At 41.3% G+C, this 22,256-nt stretch overlaps 1 protein-coding gene across 5 annotated transcripts in view; it reads right to left on the bottom strand.

Moving 5' to 3' along the window:
* Window positions 1-22,256, bottom strand: part of LOC125903146 (girdin-like) — a 92,753-nt gene that overhangs the window by 41,316 nt on the left and 29,181 nt on the right. For all 5 annotated transcript variants that reach the window (XM_049599859.1, XM_049599862.1, XM_049599864.1 and 2 more), the window contains exons 4-8: window positions 14,472-14,541; window positions 4,172-4,230; window positions 2,633-2,716; window positions 2,314-2,454; window positions 495-667 (exon numbers count right to left, since the gene is read on the bottom strand). In XM_049599859.1, coding sequence (XP_049455816.1) covers window positions 495-667; window positions 2,314-2,454; window positions 2,633-2,716; window positions 4,172-4,230; window positions 14,472-14,541 — 527 coding nt within the window. The remainder of the gene's footprint in view (window positions 1-494; window positions 668-2,313; window positions 2,455-2,632; window positions 2,717-4,171; window positions 4,231-14,471; window positions 14,542-22,256) is intronic.

The raw sequence follows: 22,256 nt of genomic DNA, 5'->3' as shown, positions 1-22,256 counted from the left end.
ACTATCGCTACCTATTTAAAGGCATAAAATAATAAATAACTATGCCAAAAGAAGGACAATGATACAGCCATTGACAGATCATGAAACACATCTCTTCAAATTCATGCTGAGGAAGTTCCATAACCATTGAGTATAGACACAGTGAACTGTGTATTCAAACACTCATGACAAATGCCTCGATTCCTTTTGTCATCAAAAGGAGTACAAGCCCAAACCAAGAGGATCATCATCATGACTTGGCCAATTGCAATCTGGGACTCTGAGTTCCCAGTTCAACACATGACAGTAAAAGAAGTAAAAATGGGAACTACAGTAGCAAAAAAAAATTAGGGTGAATTGTTACCGTCTAATTCCAGCAAATGACCTTGTTGTATGTGGTTCTTGAGCTCGTCTGTGACTAACTACGGATGTATAGTTCCTGTTTTTCTGCATTCTGTCTCCTTTTGCCCAAGTTCAGTATGTTTTTATCAGGCTGATAAAGCTGTTGCACTTACAGTTCCTGTCGAAGCCGTCTGATCTTGGCCTTGGCGTCGGCCAGCTCCACAGAGAGGTGCTGTCGGCTTTCGGTCCTCCTCATACTGGGGGAGTCACCGGGAGACTGGGTGGGACAGGGAGCCAGTGGGGACAGCTGCACACAGTCTCTCTCCTGGGTTAACTCCACTATAGTCTGCATGGAAACAGGGGAAGAGAGGGCAGGAATTGAGACTTCTCAGGGTGTCTACAGGTATGAACAAGTTAAATTTAAGACTTTTAAAGACCTTTTAAATTCCACCTTGAATGAAATTTAAGACCAAACTTGCGATGGAAACACACACCAAAAGCGAAAATATACTCTTTCTAAGTAAACATATTGATGTCAGTTCAAAGTGAACAGTAAACATGCGCTTACGGCTCTGCATGTGCAATTCCACCGCCCTGATCCCCATTTTACCACATTTGAAACGACATACAGCGCAGTTTGCTTCATAAACACTTCCAGACTCTGGCTTTAAACACCACAAGCAATTGTTGTTAATCTTTTAAGCTATTTGTCCTTACACTTGCATTTTTCAATTTTTCGACACCTTGCAAGGTCCTAGTTTAACGATGCAGACTCACTGTGTGATCTATGTGTGTGAGGGGGCAAAAAATAGGGGCATTGCGCACATACAGGTGGTGTGTTGAAGTACGTGACCACGTCCAATATTGTTTCCCTCCTGTTAGAATTATGTTTCTTATAGCACCAACACCACACATTACAAGGTGACATGACTAAAAAACATTTAAGACCCATCTGAATTTAACAATTTAATACTTTAAGGCCTTTTATTAGCAAATGTGCATTTAAGACATTTTAAGACTTTTTAAGGACCCTGCTACCCTGCTTCTAGCTATGTGTGAGTGGCCAATAATAGAAGTCAGGCTGTGGGAGTTCACACTTGACTCCTTAAAGTGTGGTCTTCAGAAGAAAGGACACTACGAAAAATATTTATAATTTTGAATCTGTATTCAGAAGAATTTGTGCTATTCTTCCAGTGTTGTTATTTTCTGCAACAGCGTGAGTACGAAGAAGGATTCAACGACTCAACTGTCATAGACTAGAAACAAAGAGGAGAGTGGATCCATGGATCCCCCTGAAGCATCCCCACCACCCAAAACTAGAACACAGGCATTAGGGCAAAAAGCACATCCACAGTCCCACACACAGCCGATTTTGATCAAGTGCCCGTGACAGGAAATGGGATTTTAATTGAGAGCGGCTGGACTACACAGTGATAATCTGGAGGCTATTAGAACCCCTGACACACACACACGCATACACACGCATATACACACACACACACACACACACACACACACACACACACACACACACACAAAGATCGGCCTTATCAGTCGTGGGCATCTGCACCCTATGGGTTGGAAACTCATTTAATGACGCATATACTCTAAGTGAAACACACACACACACACACACACACACACACACCCTCTGTCCATGAGACAGTTAACAGTTTCAACCCTTCCTTCCTGAGGCTGCTCTTTTGTGGTAACGACAAAAAAGGGAAAAGTTTCCACATAACCCTGACTAGAAGTAGTTCTGTTCGCAGAACTGTAACAGACATCCACAAACACGAATCTGCTCACGACAACCTCCCCTTCCCCCCACACCCATAGAAAGAGAAAAGAAAAACACACAAGATGTACCATACTTTCCTAGTTGTACCTTGCTCTGCCATGTTAATTGTACTTGTTTATCGGCTATTGTTGCTTCAGGGATTTCCCAACACGGCTCAATACATCCACACACACAAAAAGTGTGTATGTCATTACCTCCAGCTGTGTGTCCCTCTCATCCACCAGCCGTTTGAGGTGGAAAGCCAGGTTTCTGGAGAGGCTGTCCAGGTCCTCAGGAGGCATCTCCCCACTTTCCAACCACTGCAGGTCCACCACGTTCTCTTGATTATGAGTCACCTAAAATCACAAACATTATATCATCACTAACCATCACTGCCTTCAAATTTTGCATTATTTACATGCTACTAGTACATTTTTTTCCCCAAAAAGTTTAAACTACTCGCCACCCACAAGAGGTCTAAGAGCTGATATATCTCAGTTCTCTCCAGTTTTGTTTACTATAGAAGAGAAATACCTCTTGGATGTGGGATGCGATGGCAGCTTTGGTGTCAAAGTCCAGAGTCTGGATACGCTCAATGTACTCTTCCTTCTTCTCGCACTGTAAACAGAAGTGGAAGGGAGAAGCGATGGAGAAAGAGAAAGACATGTTAAAGAGTTTTGCGTGGTTTATACCTGCTGTAGTGTCCCCGGCACGAGTTTTGCATGCCAGAAGTTTTTGTAACTGGGTGCTCACTGTGGTTTTCAGCTCTACAGGAGCACCTTTGAGGGAAGACTGGCCATGCAGGTTCATCTGCGCAGACATTTCTAATGATTTTTAATACTGACTCCTCATCAAGAGACCACGGAAACAGTCAAGTGGTCTTCAATTATTGGAAAAAAAATGGCCACTGAACTGGGAAGAGGCTTTTTGCTGCAGTGTGAAAGAACATGAGAGATTGCAGAGCTAAAAAACGGCCTCACGGAAAAGAGTTGCAACTCGGGGGAAACAAAGCAGTATAAAATAATTTCGACTTGAGGTAAGACAGATTTGTAATTACAGTTAACAAATGTAATGTTCAGCGGTACGTCGGTGTTCGCTACAGTTGCCAAACAGCCTATATTTCCAGTAATGTTATTCTGATAACAATTGTTGACTCCTTGTTTATCCACAGAATATTTTGTTTGTTTGCTGCCTAGCATTTTGGAGCATATTGCAACGAACAACGCGTTCAAAAATGCTTCTGTGCATGCTCATAGCTCGCACAGCATCTACGGAGGCCCACGCCACAGTGTCTCACACTAGTATAAACTAAGCTTTCAGTGGGTTGGGGGTCAACTGAAGGTTAGTAGACCAACAGTGCACACCCAAGGCAGGAGCTGCTCTGATGCATGCCAAGAAGGAGTAGTTGTGTAGTCTCCAAATGCAAGTTTATCTTCTGGATCAGACAAAGATCATTTTCCTGTCTTGCTGGCAGAAGATCAGATAAGAACAAGACACTGAAAAAGAACTTACATCTGTAGTGTACAGTGTGCCAGTTCTTACTCAGCACCAAGTCCTGCTGTGCTGAATGCCAGCTTCAAGTCGACACAATATGAAGTCAGAGTTACTCGCATAAACGAATGAACTATGGCATCCTTTTGCTAAAACAATTGAGCTGGTGAAAGGTCAATGGCCTTGTCTGAAATGCAGTGAGTAAGAGCTGAATGGGGCTTTGTCGCAAGACAGGAAAGGTCTGCCACGCCATTTATTACAAAGCATTAGCTGTTCAAAAGAGTTGAATTCGTTTTATCAAAGGGAGCAAATAGCTGTAATCAGGGGAGGCTGAAGTAAAGGCAGACTTTTTCAAAAATTAGTCAGGCTTTGGAATTAAATTGCTACAAGACGAGCAATAAAAGTAATGAACATTTCTGCAAGTAGCTCAGTTGAAGACCCGAAGATCACAGGGTTGGATCATTTATAGCACCTATATATTGATTTCCACCTGTTATGAACTTGCTTGGTTTCTGCTCCTCAAAACCTGAATTACACATGTGAAGTGTGTGAGTGTTTCAGTGGACTAAAATGTGCTCTTACCTGGACAGCACAGCCGAGTAGCAGCAGCAAAAGTTTCTTCATCTCCTCCAGACCTTGCTCTAAAGAAAAAAAAAAGACACAGAGTATTGTGACAACAGCAAAACCACTTAAAGTATGTCTGCATGAGACGCCCAACAAAATGACACTCAAAACCAAACAACAAACAATTTGCAACTATTAAACTTGGTCTAGTTTCTGCTTTGTCTCGTCTGGCATTCTGTTCAATCAGCCTTTATGGTTTAAGGAGCAAAAACACACAGAGGTTAATCTATTGATAAGATGTTTCACTGACAGCTGTAGGCATCGAGCACTTCCCCACAAAATGAGAGATCAGGTGACTGATGCAGAGTGATGACTATCATGATTATACGTGTGAAGCCTTTCTTTTTAACAAAGTCTTATTAAGTGTTTTGTTAGAAAACATTTTTTTTCAATTTGAGCTATAAAATAGTTACGGCAGCTGTTTCTGAGGCAGATGGGGTCTTACTCATCTGCCTGCCCTGGCACATGTTCAAATTTATTTTCCTTTAATTAACAAATCAAGAGTTCGTCGGTCACGGTTGAGGTGCCACTTTGGAAAAATCCTCCATCTAGCCCGCATTAATTTGGGCGTACCAATTAACTAAATCCTCAGGTTGTTACAGTTTCCCACTAATAAACCCCCCTCCTCTAGCTGCCACAATGTTTTACACAGTGCGGAGAGCTGGCAGGATGAACTTCCACATGTCAGGACATATTGACAGAAACTGCTGAAACCCACAAACAGCTGTTCGCGTGCTCAACAGGCCTGAGCTCATCTGTGGGATTTGTTACTGAACAACAAGTAAACCAGGTGGTGTGACCCTGACTAAGTGGTATGGTATATGCAAGTTGTGTATCTGTGTCTATGTACTTTCCCTGTTTGGTGCAGTGTGTGTGTGATAAGCCAGCCCATTATGTGGCCCAGGGGGTAGCGAGTGCTAACACTGTCCGGCTCTCACAATAATAAATCCAGATTAGTGGCAGCATGTTTTTGGTGTCGGGTGGTCTCAGTTTAATGAGCCAATCATCACAGTAAGAACAGCTAAATGGCAGCCGTATAGGAAGACAACTCTGATCTATGACTTTACACTTTGTTGGACTTTCCACATTATTTTAAATGCAAATCAAATAAGTAGATAATAAAGCTACATCTCAGCATAAAGCTACGTCTCAGTATCATTGCAAATTATAGATGAATCTTCTAAGAAACAAAATAACTGGAGAAAGGAGTCTGTCTGTGAGCTGCAAACAGACGACCAAGCTGTTCCTTTGGGAGAGCTCAGTGCGCCAATAACAGAGGATCTGTCCATCAATTTCACAGAATCCTCCTGACCACCAAATCAATCTCCTTCCTCTCATTTCTCTTGGCTCAACAGAGACACACAAGTCAATGTGTCAGTGAGGAATCAAGACCTCAATGTGGCAGGGTAATCTTCATTTTTTAAAATGTAAGTTCCGCATTTTTCAACATGGACCCAATTTTACCACGCTCTTGTGTCTGAGTGACTAATGGGAAATACAATTTTTGAAATTGGCTGAACCAGGCTGCAGTGTAACCATTCTGGGCATGCTCACAATATCAATTTACATCCACTAAAAGTGCTTGTTTTTGCTACTGACATGTTCAGATTATTGTTTTAAGTGTCTGACAATGTACATGAAGGATCCCTTCAGTCATAGACCTTTATTTACAGAGTAAGATCATTTTTGTTTGACCAGAAACAGCCCTAAAATCACCAATGCCAAACCCACCAGACTCCACTAGAATAAGCAGTAATTGTAGTTTGCATGGAGCCAGCATATTTTCACATCTAATTGGGTGAGTTTATTTCAACCAAACCAAAGTCGTGATTCTTGGAACAGTGGAAAGATGAATAAAGATATTCTGTCTGAGTTTTGTTTCTGTTCACGTTAAATGAAGTGTGTTTCCCAATGATAAAATTACACTTGATTTAAATGGAGCGTGGTGGGTTTGGCGATAGCGATTTTGGGCCTGCTTCTGGTTAAACAAAAAGGGTTTTACTCTAAAACAAAAAGGTCTGTCTCTGTAGACCAATATTATCAACCAATATACTTATGGCAATTAATATTTGATCTTAGGCCCAAGCCAGGAGTTTAAAGGACAAACCAACACTGATAGGGGAAGGAAACCTGCTGCTGTTGCTCTCTGGACTGAACTTTCATGCCGTATTTTGGCCACGGTTCAACCAGTGATGTCATAGCAGGTTGCTTTTCCTTCCAGCTGGTGGAAACTAAAGCTCTGCAGCAGCCTTTTTCCTCTGCATGTGAGTTCACTGTTGATTTACCCATTAAGACTGGCTGTCGGGATGTTTCTGTCATGATATGGAAATTCAGCCGTAATCTCATTTGTTCTGCAGTGCAGCCAAGGAGAGACGGTGAATTTTGTTGTTCTAGGTCTCAGGGAAAATTTCCAGCTATAACTACATTAATGTAAAGAAAACATTTACTTTTTGCTCACAGGGTCTTGCGCTGCACTGTAGTGTGTATTGGTAATCAGTACCCTCTAACAGAAGTGCTTTATGGAAGGTGAAAGGGCATCTAACAATTTCCACCCACACTATTCTGACATTGGAGCTGTGTCCTACAACTTCTTTGATTTTCCCAAGATGACAATAAATCACTTTAGTTATTCTTTGCCAAACTACCTGTCAATTTTTGTATGTTCAACCACGTGTAACACGATGAATGGCTGAATTTAAAAGTGTGCATCATGATCCCAACATTTCAAAGATTATAACATCACTCCTCTCTATGACAGCAGACATGCAGACACCGCACCATTAGCCCCGTTTCCACCAAACACTTTCGGTAAGGTACCTTTGGAACCAACAGTAACCCTTCAGACATGGTACCTAGACCCTAGCGTTTCAACTGCAAACAGTCCTCTTTCATGTGGGCGGGGCTGTTGTCATCCACTGCTCCGTCCAGCACTCACTGTATTTCCTCCTTTAATCAGTCTGCACCTTATTTATCGTCCACAGAACGAGGCTGCACGCCGACAATTCCAGAACAAAATAGAACAGGCTGCAGTGAGAGTCTCTCTCCATGGGGTATTTAAAAATAGCAGGTTTGTGCATTTAGTCCTTCTCAGGCAAGCTCAGGGGTTTAGTGTTGCCGGAGCCCACAGGAACGATGCTTTTTTTTCTTCAAGGGAGGATTGAGATATATGCAGTTCACGTAATCTGGTCGAAATCAATATATATTTTTAAACACTTGAAGATCCATCCATTACTAAAAGTGTATGTCATTCAAGAAAGACAATAAATAGGTAAGTGATGGTCAAAGTTGTCACACTGAAATTTATGGTGTGCTGATTGATTTACGCCATCAATTCATACATTGAGTAAGCTTCAAAACCAGCCCCAACTCAACTCATTGACCATCCGCTACTGACCAGTCCACAGACTGCAGTGTTCACAGCTCCACCTTTTAGTACCAGATCAGGTACCCCAACAGAGGGGGGACCAAAAATGGGGATGGTAAGGAATGTTTGTACCATCCACAACTTTTCACAGTGGAAAATTGTACCGAACTGAACTTTACTAATCGTACTGCCTGGTGGAAACAGGGCTTTTGAATGTATAGTCACACTTTTGCCTCCCACCATTGTCAGACATCAAACTAGCATACCCATGCCTTCATGATGTCGTCCCCTGAAACAGCTGTAACTAAATTGATTAAGTAACTGCACCTGCAGAGGACTGATTGTACCAAGAAGGATGACGGCCGATAAAACTTAATTCTTACAGCTACAGAGCTTAATGGTACACTATTAAAGCCATAAGAACCTATTCTAGCCAGGGAAGGGATTTAGCTCAGCAAATCTACTGAAGCAACGTAGGAAAGATAAGGACCCTCACAGGATAAATAATTTATACAGCTAGAGAGGGGCGAGCATGAGGGAGAAATGGTAAGAGGCAGAGATGAAAGGGAGAGAGACAAAAGAGGGAAAGCACCACAGAGCACAGGCAACACAAACACAGGGGAGGGATATAGAAATAGAGAAACCAAGAGAGAGAAAGAGAGCAAAAGGAAGGCAAAGAGGCAGGGTTGAAAATAGAAAAGAGAAATCTCCCTCCAGCAGCAGCAGCAAGAGGGCTTCAAGGAGGCGTAACTGTCTCTCTGCTCGCCGCATCATCTCTCCCTCCCTCCCTTCTCACACATGCTCACTTCATCCATCCATCCATCCATCCATTTATTCTCTGCAACATGCATCCACCCTTCCTTCCTTCCTTCCCTTCAACATTGTTACAAATCATCTGCACCTCATGAGTGTTTGCATTTACTCATCTCGCCTTCCTTTTTCACCTCCTGTCCTTCCCCTCTGCTTTATCCTCCTAGCAGGAAACAAGAGGTCTGACGGACAGTGACTAACCCTTCTTCCTGCGATGCCATTGTTAATCTGTGTGTGAGGATGTGAGTGAATAAGAAGAAAAATATATATATGTAGCTGTGTGTGTGTCCAGTCAGTTGCTACAACCCGATCTTCTGTCATGATGAATAGATTCATTCAGGACCCGATGACTTGCATGTCAGGGTTGAAACTGGTACAAGCAATCTGATATTGCTTTGACGGCATGCCAGAGTTTATTCAGCCCATCTCACTGGAGCAGAGGACAGAGTTGGCTGAACCTTATTCCGAGATTATTTCAGAGCATTTGTGCTTTATAGGACGAGATAGTGTCAGAGACAGACAGCACGGCGCTGATGTCAGTGTCATGACCAACAGTGCACGCTACACAGTCTGACTCAGAGCTGAGCGATATGGCCTGTAAATAAAATTGCAATTTTTTTAGGCTATATCACAATACACAAGATATACTTCAATATTCTGAAAAATCCTCTAAATTACTGCAGATGACTAAAAGAGTAAGTAAACTACTGTTATAGCAAAGTTAAATAAAGTAAGGTCACAATAAAGTTCAAGTATTGTTAGAATAAAGTTAAATGAAATACTGATATAACAAAGTTAAATGCAGTGCTGTTACAGTAAAGTTAAATAAAAGTACTGTTATAATTAAAAACATCAAAGCGGAACCACTGGTGCTTTTCTTCTGAAACACCCACTCATCTTGAGCAGGAAGTGTTGATGTTTTTTCTATGAACTTGAAGCTTCCCCTCAAAAGTTAGACGTTAGCAGTAGGTGCAAAGTTAAGCTGTGACAGCAACGCCGTTAAACATGGGGATTTATTTATTGTGAGTGGTAAACAAACTACCAGCTCTCCAGTTCATATGTTTAGGATATTTGCAAGTTGCAGTGGTGCTCCATGGTCGCAAAATGCCACTAGACAGTCATGGCCTGGAGTCCTGCAGATACAAAGGCGCACGATCACACGATTGTGTCTGTGAGAGAAAGAGCCATAGGAGAGAGCCGGGAAACTGAAGCGCCAAAGCCAGTCTCATTCCAACGGCTTAAAAAAATGATGTGAGAATTTATACTTGATTATTCATTTCACATGGAACAAGCCACATACTGTAATTTATATGATGATTTATATGACATGGATGCTTCACACACATCTTCAACCCATCAGCACAGAAGATCTATACGACTAGCACAGTTTCAAGGTGAGCATCCAAGATTAGTCACCAATTCACTATCTGACCAAACGTCTCCTCTTCTGTTCCTGAGATTCGATTAACGGCCAAAAAAGTTTTTTTTCCCCAGAATATTATGACGTCACAGTGAAGCTGACCTTTGACCTTTTTGCTATAAAAGGTCATCACTTCATAATTTTATCATATTAGACATTTCTGTGAATTTTTGTCATAATTAGTGTATGAATTATTGAGTTTTGGCCAAAAACATGTTTGCGAGGTGACCTTTGACCACCAAATTTGTATCAGTTCATTGTCCAAGTGGACGTCTGTGCCAAATTTGAAGAAAATACCTCAAGAGGTGCTTAAGATACCGCATTCATGTGAATAAGACAGACAAGGTCACAGTGACCTTGACCTTTGACCTTCAACCATCAAATTCTTATCAGTTCATCGTTGAGTCCAAGTGGACGTTTGTGCCAAATACCTCAAGAGGTTCTTAAAATACCGCATTCATGTGAATAAGAGACGAGGTCACAGTGACCTTGACGTTTGACCTTCAACCACCAAATTCTCAGTTCATTGTTGAGTCCAAGTGGATGTTTGTACCAAATTTAAGTAAATTCCCTAGAGGTTTTCTTGAAATATCATGTTCACGAGATTGCAAAGGATGCAAGGTCACAGAGGCCTTGATCTTTGACCACCAAATTCTTATCAGTTCATTGTTGAGTCCAAGTGGTAAGTTGTGCCATAGTTGAGTTCTTGACATATCGCATTCACAAGAATGAGACTGACAGACAACCTGAAAACTTAATGCCTCCAGCCATGGCTATCGTTAGCATGGAGGCACAATTATAGGCATATTGGCATTTTCTCTTGTTTATCTTCATTGTTTTCTCCTCATATTTCTTAAAGCCAACCCACCACTTAACGTCCTCTCAGCCGTAAACACACAAACAACTATGTCTACTCTTTTCTTTCTTATGGAGACAGCAGACACCACAACACTATGTCAACAGACACACCACACATTCGCCTACACACATGGAACACTGTTTAACTTTCCAGCAAAAATAGCAGGCCTGACTTTTTCATGAACTACTCCCACACACACACTCACACACACATATTACTGTCAAGCCCCTCTCTGTCAGCTGTCAACAGCTGTCTTTCCTGTTGTTTATATTGTTGAAATGGTTTCTGCTATTCGGGAAGTGATTCAAGTAAAACCATGTTTTAATATATGTCATCCATATGTTTAGCCATATTTATTCCTTAAATGCATTTATAGCCTGATAAGCCTCCTTCATAGAGAGATAGAATATTTTTTGTGCTTTAATCACTGTTGCAGACTGACATTATTTATATGATGATGATAATAAATGCAGGAGACTTGCACTGATAGTCACAGACACATTTTGAAGGGGAAGACTGAAGTTTTCAGAAGATCAGAACAGATCACTGCTGAGAATGCACAGTCTGTAAGACAGACTAAACAAAGGAGGTCCTGTGTGTGTGTGTGTGCATAAAAGCATACTCACTAAACAAGACTTGCATGCACAAGGGAGTGTGTGTCTGCGCATATCACTTTGTGTGTATATGTGAGGCAGACTAAGGTAAATCAGAGCCTGGGGGTCTACTACAGTGCATTCCCTCTGTTCACTGTTTTGAAGACACCCCTCCCCCATCCACCAACTGAAAACACACACACACACACACACACACACACACACACACACACACACACAGACTTGTCCCCTGCCCCCTAATGAGAGCATAATAAAAGCCACATGGCCAATGACTTTCAGCTGGCAGCCACTGAGCCAGAGAGCCAGACTCCACAGCCAACGCTGGTCCGACCGACTGAATGATTATCTGACAAGCTAGAGGGTAAAGGGCAGAAGAGACCCTGAGGAATGCAGTCTAATGCTTTCTGCCTGCTCTGGTCCACTTGCTCCGAGCTGCCCTCCACTCTCGTCTGCGCTGCGTCGACTTTAGAATTGATTTATATTCACTTCAGACGTGTATGGCTGTAGATCTGGAGGATGTTCAAGGCGCTGTACATGCAGTCGGTCTGCAGAAATGTACTGCTGGGAGATTCAAACAGTAGACATTATTTCGGGAGTTGTGTTCATGAAAGAATCCCTCTTGGCTTCACAATAACTAATTATGGGAAGCAGATGGTCTGATGGTCGTTAGTAGTAGAAAAATACTTAAAATAACCCATTAAAATACTAAAAAAAAACTTGTTTTTGCTGTGTCTGCTGCAGAACAGTGGTAGATTTTTTACTTCCAAGGTAAATTAACAACCAAGTTATCCACCCATGAAACAGAAATGCAGTCAGATGTGTGTGTGTACTCGCTGCAGCCTGCTATTGTGCATTTGTTTACCCTTCATGCCTGTGGGGGCGTATGAAAATTCAGGAGGTAACTGTGACCATTGGAAAGCGATGAAAACCCAAAAATAGCTGCAATGGCTGTGGTGAAAGTGTGACAAAGGCAGCTGAGAGAGGACGGGGATTTAGAAGCCATTTCATCCGCTCAGAAAGGTACAGATATCCCTCAACGCGATCTGCCAGCTGAGCCTGGAAACAATTCACTTTGAAGAGCTGATGATTACATTTGAAGAGGTGTACATGAAGGCTATGAATCTTTGTGTGGGCAATTTCTTTTTTTCCAAAAGTAAAACCACAAATCCAATGACCTTGTAGTGGATTTAGCAAAAGTTTGGCAGCAGGGGCTAATGTGCCAATAATGAACCTTAAAATTCAGTTTTCCTTTTATCCACACAATCCTTTTATTTCCATTGCGAGCACAGCATGACCTTAAACGCTGGCCTGATACTAGTTATCATATCTCCACAGTGGCTTCATCAAGGTCACACAGGAATATCAAGTAGCAGTCGGGGTGCAGAGGTCAAACTGCTCAAAAACGTTGTCATGAAATGCAAACACTTCACACTGCACTGCTGTTGCTTTAAGGCTACGCAGGCATATCAAATAACTGGGTTCAGTGGGTCAAAGCTTTGCTACAAAATCGTTAAATTAATTTAACGCTTCTTTCTTTTATGTGTCTTCTTAGATATTCATTAAGCCGCAGGAGCCAAGATGCAAATCACTGACATATATTTTGGGAGTGCCCTGTAATAAGACAGTTTTGGTCTGAGATGCACAAAATACTGGAGGGCATTTTTGACATAAGAATACCTTTCCTATTTAATACTTTTATTTTAGAGAAAGCTGACTTTTAACCTGGATACTTTAAGCAGTACTTATTCAGGGTTTTGATATCCACTGGTAAGAAAACCATCACAAGACATTGGCTGCTTTCTAAAAAAAAAATCTATTCATTAAGCCATGGCAAAGACGTTTTACAATTTCGTTTACTCTTATAAAGGCCACAGTAACGCACTGTCAACAGTATTTTATAGCCAGACTATATATCGTCACTGAACAGCAAATTGGACCGATCAATTCAGCCAATGGCAGAAGTAAAATTATGCTGCTCACTCTCGGGAATTACTTTGCAGTGCTGTCCAGTTGAAATATGATTACTGAATCTTTTTCTCTTTAAGCTTTTTCCTGCATGTTTTGTTCCTCTAACTTATGTTCAAGTCACCCATGAGTATTATCTCCTTCTTATAATCACGTTCTTTGAGAATGTTGTGCAAATAATTCATGCTGTCAGATGATGTGGTCTTTGTAAGGGTACTATGATAAAAGGACAAATTTGGGGAAATGGCAATCGTCAACCTTACACACTCTAAGTCATTGGCTGTTTCCATCTCTAATTCTGCCATCTTCTGTCCCTTGTGAACAGAATGTTGCCAGGGATGTCAGACCAACACAGAGGTCCCACAGTGATCAATCAAGGCCCTTCAATACTTTGAGTTAGCTGCTAACTGCTTTTAGCTGATACTTAAATCTCCTTGCGGTGGGTCGTACACATAACACGCTGTCAAAATGTCCCATCCGTCCCATCCATGGTCCCATCCAGCAAGCTGACCCCTGCTGGCTTAAAGGCACAACTACTCTATCCCCCCGTTCCAAGATTGTACCTTTTATGCAGAGTGCCAAAAAAACAATTCAACATTCCTGCCTTGAACAGTCCATGTAAAAGGGGCTTCTGTTACTGTTCTGGTTTCACAGCATTCTAGCATCATTAACAGCTTGAATTTTTTTGTCTGCCTTGATTTATGTGACTAAAATTTTTGTTTTGACCTTGAAACAAACCCATTAATCTGTCAGTTTCCCACCACCTTAACAATAAAATCAGGCTTTTTCACTTTCCTCACTTAAGTCCTTTTCAATTCTGCCATCAAGTCCACTTTTCAAAGGCGTGGGTTATGAATGACGGTCAAATAAGCAGCTCATTATTAAGCACATGGAGAAACAAAGAAAAGAAGTGTCTGGAAAATGAGATCTACAGCCAGAGAAGAAGTCACTTGGCACATCAAAGCATTGTATAATTAAAATATGTCTATTATTGCAATCCTAATTAACGGACAGGACAAAAGCAGTGCAAAATTGCATGCGTCCTCCGTGTGAACTGTATGAACTCCTTCTGCTCATGTGATTCAACTAGAGGAATGTATGGAGCAGATATGGATCATATTTAGTTTTGCTTGTGGTTAAAGGCCAATATCACTCAAGTTGAAACCTGCACAGCACTGGTCAAAGTATTCTAGTATTCTGTATAATGTTGGTACATTGACACTTACCAGTCAGAGGGTTACGGCCCAGCACCAGCACGTTTGGTAAAGGCATCATCACCAGCTGCTGGAGAGTCTCCTGTTACACAAAGAAATAAAAAAGAGAGATTGCTGTTTAGCATTTGAGAAGAATTTCACATATGGAAATGGAGAAATACAATTTACACAACACTAACTGAGCCCAAATGACTTGATCTAATTATTCAAAGGAGGTTTCTGAGTGTTGGATTTTGTTAGTCCAAACAGGAGCTCACTATGAAAAATATTTCAGCCTTCCACATGCGTACTTATGCAAAGAGATCAGAGGTTTCCAGTTCACGTCATCATTTAAGACAGGTTTCAGAACTACAGTAAGATTATAAACACTATAAAGACAATCCTCAGGGCTTTGACAATGTGAAAGGCTGCTGGTATTTGACTGTAATATTATCTCCAATAAAAGACACTAACAGTGAGTTGCAAGCCGGAGGTATAAGTTTTAATGGTGTTACAGTGTGGGCGAGGTGTCAACTTAAAAAGATTATCTAGATAGCCAAGGGGACAGCAAAACTAACAGTATCAATCTCCTATAGTGGACAAGAGTGATGGCCTCATGTGCATTGGTGGTGTTATACAGTGTGTGTGTGTGTGTGTGTGTGTGTGTGTGTGTGTGTGTGTGTGTGTGTGTGAGATGATGCAAGTGACAGTGGTATTTATGTGGGTTAAATTGCTGGTGTGGGTTTTGCTGCAGGCCCCCCTCCATTCACATGTCAATCATGAAAACCAAAATGAAACCATGAGCTGCAGTTTACACACTCACGCAGACACATGCTGTACATGTACACACACATGTACAGACACACAGTGGATAAGGGTGGGCATAACTTAATTAGTGTTGATGTTTTGGTTCTGGGCACTGAAAATAGTTCACAAACAAGCTACCAGCAACAACAAATGACTTAAATTCATGTCTTTACATATCTATATTGCCTAATCTTTGCCCAAGCTGATAGATGCAAAGTAAAAACAAACATTTGGCATGGTGGTGCATTATAAATGGAGGATGTGACTCATCAAAAGCCTGCCAAAATATTTTTGCAGTCCTAATCTTTAGAGCAGTCCAAACTACAGTTGCGTTGAAAAGGAAGGCTGGTTTCTTCGAGCAGAAAGGACATGAAGGTCACCTGACTTGAATATTTCATGTCTACCTGATGGCAGAGAGCAGACTGAACTCATCGCACCCGACAGTTCGACTACTCTATGCAGGTTACTGCTGATGTCATGACAAAGTGGCTTATATAAGTAACGGGTTTTGGTGAGGCCCCCTGCCTCCCACCATAACCATCTGCCCTATACATATTGCATTACCTCATCATGGAGGTAAAGGGGGGCAGGAAATCTGACATCATTTGGTGGTTTTGACTGGTTAAAAATAGAGCCACATCTGTGCCACTTTCAAGCATTCTCGAAACAATAAACCCACTAAGTTGACTAGGCGCTGCATTAAAACTGCAAATGAATTCAAAATTTTATGTCATAGACGTTTCTACAAGCAACACATCATCTTTCTCACTAATCTGTGGAAAGACGCAGAGTTGTCTGTCTCTGAGATTAAGCACATCAATGAGCCTTGTCTCTGAAAGTAGGGTGACAAGCACCCAACATGACAACTACAGCCTTATGGTCAATAATACCATATTCATGTATATACATCAATGCAATGTTTGGACGTTTTCGAACAACTCTTCCTAACTGGATAAAATATGAACAAGCGAGCAGCATCAGATTGTTTAAGTGTTTCCAAATCTTTGCACACCTGCAGCGTATTTTCAGAGCAACACCAAGCCATTCCTCACGGCTTGATAGGCTCCATGAATATTGTTGTCACTCACAGTACATCTGAATACTTTTTGGCCCTCCATCCTCCACAGTTCGGTCGCTTGCTTTATGTTAGGACGAGTTGTAACTCCTCTTCTAAGGTTTTCTTCAGCGCCATGATTCAGTTCCTCTTTCCTGCCACATGCTTATGTTTGTACATGATGTGTCATGTGTTGTTTAACGAACCTACATGTCTCATTGTTTCTCCATGTCAGGGAAAATTTATTCAGTACAGTTGCAAACACAACTTCAGATATATCCTCCTTATCAGGGCTTGCAGCAGAGGCGACTGGAACCTGTGGTCGTCTCTGCCTTTGTTGGCTGTTTGATTTGATGCAGAGGTGGAAAACCACTGGTTTACAGAGGAAGATGTGGAGAATGGGGTGGTAAATTTCCAGTGCTTCACTCACATCTGGTTACAAGGAGATAGTAGCCTCTGACAGAGAGGCAAACAGGAGCTGTGACAAGATGTTGTGCATCATACTGTACTGTAAAGTGTTTTCATTATTTCACCCACCCCCTGTGTTAATGATGGTGAGTCAGATTTTGCAATTAAGTCATCAAAGTACACGTGCGTCATACATTACCAGGTTTTTATTTGGGCTAACAACTGACACTGTCTGGTACAACACTCACTGTGAGACCAACCTGAATAAATGAATGTATATTCGCACGGTGCGTTGTCCCATGGATTTCAATGCACTCTATTTTCTTGTACAGTTTCAGTCTGTCTTTTTGTCTCTTTGTAATATTTTAATTTTTCTCTTGTTATTTCTTCTTTTGCCTGCCTCAGGGACTGCAGATGGAAACTAGCTAAAAAGCTATAATCTGGTGCAGTGCATCTTTACTCTGTTGAGTCCAATGTTCTCTGTACATGGTCCCTGATAAAAAAAAATAAACGAAAAAAAAGAGTTTTTTGGTGTGAATATACATTCATTTATTCAAGGAAAAAATCCCTGCCTTTGCATTTTATTTTGATCACAGTCTATTTTTATAAAAGTGCTTGTGACATCTCAAATGTGGCTTTGACTTGCAACTGAACATGGAGCCCATTTTGTAGAAAATACCAAAATATATATTGTCTATCACTATTCAGCCTGAAAATACCAAGATATGAATTTTAGTTCATAGCACCCAACCCTAGGTTGCACTGATGGTCAGTCACAGTTATTAAATGAGGAGCGTGTCTGCCCTGGTTTTCCTGTCATGGTGATGGAGAGCACTGACCCCATTTGCCCCGTCTGTCTCTCTCTGTTGACACTGGTGTGTGGGGCATGCAGGGACAGAGGTTACGCTGTGTTATAATGGTGTGCCATTTCTAAACCTTTCAACAGAACATGAATCAGACGAATACCTTTTCAGATATGCAATTAAGGTCTTGTGTTCATGGTGGATTAAACTGCTCTTACAAATATGAATACTGACCAAATGTTTTATAAATGTATAGAAATCAATCAAGGATAAAACATTTTTTTTCTTTTAGAAATGGGCCTGTTACTGGCAAAAAGAGTTATTGCTCTTTCATGGAAGAATGTCAGTAGGCCGAGTATGGGTAAATGGATTTTTGAACTATCAACAACTCTGCCCTTGGAAAAAAATTACACACGCTATCAGGGGTAATCAATCACTCTGTCACCACATTTGTGTTAACCCACATGTTGGAAGTACCAGGGATATGCTATAAGTGACCCTCAATGTCCAAATCTGTTTTTTTCTCGTTAATTGTTGTGAAAATTGGTACATTAATACAATGTCTACTTAAACTGAAGTGTATTGTACTGCACTAATACGATCCTCAACCTGTAATTTATGATTTTGTTATTATTTATTTTATTTCATTTTATCGATTTATTTATCTTTAAATTCATAATCTTGGGGTGGGGGTGGATTACATGCATGTTAAATATTGGGCGGTTGTACCAAGATTTTGTTCTAGTGTCCTTTTCATTTGCGTGTTTGACGATGTATATGTACACATACTGGATGTGTGTGTACAGGTAGGTCTCTGTTTATTGTTGTTAAGATTGCTAAAGATACTGCTGGAAAAAAAATGTACAGAAATCAGCAATTACTAGGGATGCACAATACTAAATTTTTGCCAAAATCTGATGTACCCATATTTTCCAACCCTTTTTTGGATGATTGCTGATGCTGATATTTGCACATATTTTTCCCACCTAACTGTATCAAGTCTCTCCTGTTGTGGAATTCACATATTATTAAGCTTTCTCTTTTCGTGATGGCTCACCGGCAAATACAGACATAAAATACATTTTTCAAAATGCACACATTCATGAGGCAAAATAAAAAAACTATGTAGTAAAATGTAAAACATGCCGTATTTATTTCTATGTAACATTTTCAAACAAAACTGTTAAATCCAATCTACTTCATCAGGCTTGGATGATGCTCTCTAAATGAGACAGTCCTGACAGTAACCAAAATTAGTGCAAATCTGACCAAATTTAACTAATTAAAGTCGCATAATAAAACGTCCTCTTATCAGCCTGTCATTTTGGCAGAAATGTTCATTTTAGGCTGCTGCAGATGTTTCATTTTGAAGCCTTTCTCTGCCGATACCAATGACAGTAGCAATGTTGTGCATTGTGTATGTGCATCCCTAACAAATATGGTATAATAATATATCAAACATAATGAGATCACGGGCTGACCCTGATACTAACGATGACTAATACTGCATCAGACAGTTCCAGTCAGAAATGACCAAACAGCCATAATGTCTGACGACTGAGACAGATTGACTCAACAAGCGTCAGACAGAATAATCAGTGTGGCTCAGTCAGCCACAGTTGGTGTCTCACAAAGAAGCATTTGGTGTGTCTGAAAGCCAATCCACCATGCAGAACTCATGACAGGCGCTTTGGGCAAAATCAGCCAAGACATCAAAAGAAAACTATTTACACCCTAATATCTGAAGTTTAACGACATCTCCCGAGCTGTGTCTTTAATCATCTTCAAAGACAAACAGATTTGACGATGACACGGGCAGAGGAACGTTGTTTGTACATCTCTCTCAGGCTTGTGCAAACTGCTAATCGTACTTTTAGCTTTGTACAAAGTGACGAGTCACTACAGAGAAGAGAACTTCAACTGGGTCTTCAGTTTGGCAGCAACACAAAATCAAACACACTCTCCACAACCACCTGTCCCACTTCTGACCACTGCTTCACATTAACACATGCTCACACCTGTCCCCTTCAAACGGCAGCATGTGTTTGCTGTGTAAGCACAGTATTCAGGCCGTACGTCTTTTCTGTCTCAATGTGTCACTACAGATTCATACTGCAAAGAATTCAAGTATTTATCTTTCACTGAACACAGTGAACAGTGCAGAGCAAAATTACAGAACTTAGCTTCAGTGCAGGTATCAGTTAAAGAGTTTGCAATGCAATGCTCTGTACTGTGCAGAGTCATGAGCTTAGTGCAACACTATGCCTATTCAGCACCATGTTTCCGTCCTTTCCTTCCCTTCTCAAAGATCCATTGAACTGCTCTTGTTAGTCTTTGTTCCTCTGCTCTGCCCTAGCTTGGAGCTTTCTTTTCTCATTTTGAATCTATATTCTGTATCTGATTCTCTCACAGTTAAAAGACAGATTGTAGCACTGCAGGACTAATGCAGACTGGATACTTGATAGATGTTCAGAGTGCTAACACCACTGTGTCTTTCCTGCGGAGCACGGTGCTGTCTTTCATTGCTTTATCTCTCCTGATGTGCACAGAGTGGTGTGCAGACCAGTATCTGTATTCAGTGCCATATGGAGAGGGAAATTCAATCACCAGCTACAAACTATAACGCTTGGACTGCTTTAGAGCCGGAAACAAAAGGAGTACCCAAAACAGAAAGGTTACTAGTGTTGTTAAAAATTGCGATATATCAATACCCATTGATTCTGAATATTTTAAAGAGTTTCAATATTTATCTGCCACCATAATACACTGGTACCAACTGTGCTTTCTCACTCTCTCCTGTTGTTAATGTTTACAACAGTCATTCTGCTGCTCTCTGCTACTAACCAAGAAAAGAAAAGCCACCATTGTCCTGATATAGCTTTGTTATATGTGGTTCCTATATCAACTTCCCTCGTGGTATCGAAAATGATGTTGAATATCGGTAGTTTCCAAGGTATTGTATCAAAGTTAGTCATTCCAGTATCATGAGGACACTTGTGGTTGCCTATGAAAACAATCCAAAGCAACAGCTAACAAAAGGCATGCAAGTCAAGCCAACTTTATTTATCTTATTGTTGCTCAAAGTGTGGCCCGTGGGCCAATGGCAGCCTTCAAAACATGTTGTGTGGCCCCTGAACACGACATGAAATACATGTATTATAAGGCCGCATCCTGAGAGTCACAGATTCTAATAAGGTCAGGTTTCGGTCCACAGATGTTGCTGTAAAGTGAGCGTTCCTCACTTTCATGCTGCTTTTCGGGAACAGGCAGCTGCAGAGCCAGACCCAGCGTTAGTCTGAGTGAGAAGCAGCTGCCTTTGCCCAGTCAGGCTCTGAGATTACGTTATCTTCTGACTTCTGCTTAGAAAAGGTGAATTTACAGTTCACAGCAACTTAATATGATACAATCTCTGGCCTGTCGGGAGAAAGTGTTGTTGCACATTTCTAATCCGTCGTTAGGGTAGTTGGCAAGCATTAGCTTGCAGGGCTAACTTGGCTTGTTCACTGTATTCCGTGATCTTCGCTGGTAACATCCCACCAAACACCATTCAAATTCTCAAACTCTATATGGGATAAAAATGAAACGAATACTTAAATATTCCTGTTGAAAAGCCAAATCTGATTCAACTGACATAAGTCTGAGTCAGGTACAGCGCTAATGCATTATTATGGTATATCTTAATAGCTTACATTACTAGGAAACTCCATCAAACCGTGCCTCCCGAACAAGCGTCTGTCAGGTTAGGGATGACAACTTGAAGAAAGATAGAAAGCTACTGGCTGCATGGCAACTAGTGGCACCTTGCGTGTTGCAGGAATTGCGTTCAGTCAACAGACAACAGGCAACTACACTTTTCCTGTGTAGCCCTTAATCAATGCTGCCTCTCCAAATTGGCACTCAGTCGTCAAAACTTTGAGCATCCCTGTTTATATCATACTGAAGAAATGGATGGATGCACAAATGTACGCACAGCACCTTTAGTATGCTGCCAGTCAAATAGTGCATGTACACTGGGGCGTCGGTGACTTAGTGGGTAAAGCAGGCGCCCCATGTACAACAAGGCTGTTGCTGCAGCGGCATGGGTTCGAATCCAGCCTGTGGCCCTTTGCTGCATGTCATCCCCCCTCTCTCTCCCCCCTTCACACTTACCTGTCTTGTCCATTAAAGGCAAAAATGCCCAAAAACTATCTTTGAAAAAAAAAAAATAGTGCATGTACATAAAGGACTGTATTTTGAAAAATGTGGGTAATATCATGCTTTGAGGATTAGCTACAGGCTAATAAAGCTAAACTACAGTAGACTAATATGCCTCTTGGATTAGCTGGCAAAGGCTTAGCGCTCATACATAAAAACATGATGGACACTGCAGGAGGGGGACCAGCCACCACACTGATCATGTCATGGCGGTGCGCTACAAACACTGACAGAGATGCACGTGCACACACGCAGCTTTCAAATGGAAAGCCTCACTGTAGCTGTGACAGCACAAACGTCCTTGGCTCACTCACTGTGTCACTCTCCGATATTCACTATCTAATGATATCCAATTCACAAACAGGGAATAGGAAAGAGTCGGCCATTTAAATGTTCAAAAAAAAAAAAAGACAGTATTCACACAGAGAGGGAGTGATGGAGAAAAAAATGACAGATAAAGGGGGAAAGGGAAGTCTGAGATGCAGCTTTGATTCCAACACTTCTCACTCCAGGCACGCAGGGCTGAGCTGCCTCTTCTTCTCCTCCTCCCCC

The sequence above is a fragment of the Epinephelus fuscoguttatus genome, linkage group LG16, assembly GCF_011397635.1.
Source record: "Epinephelus fuscoguttatus linkage group LG16, E.fuscoguttatus.final_Chr_v1".
NCBI classification, from domain to species: Eukaryota; Metazoa; Chordata; class Actinopteri; order Perciformes; family Serranidae; genus Epinephelus; species Epinephelus fuscoguttatus.
Note: the sequence above shows the minus strand (reverse complement) of the source record. Positions and strands in the feature narration are given on the sequence as shown.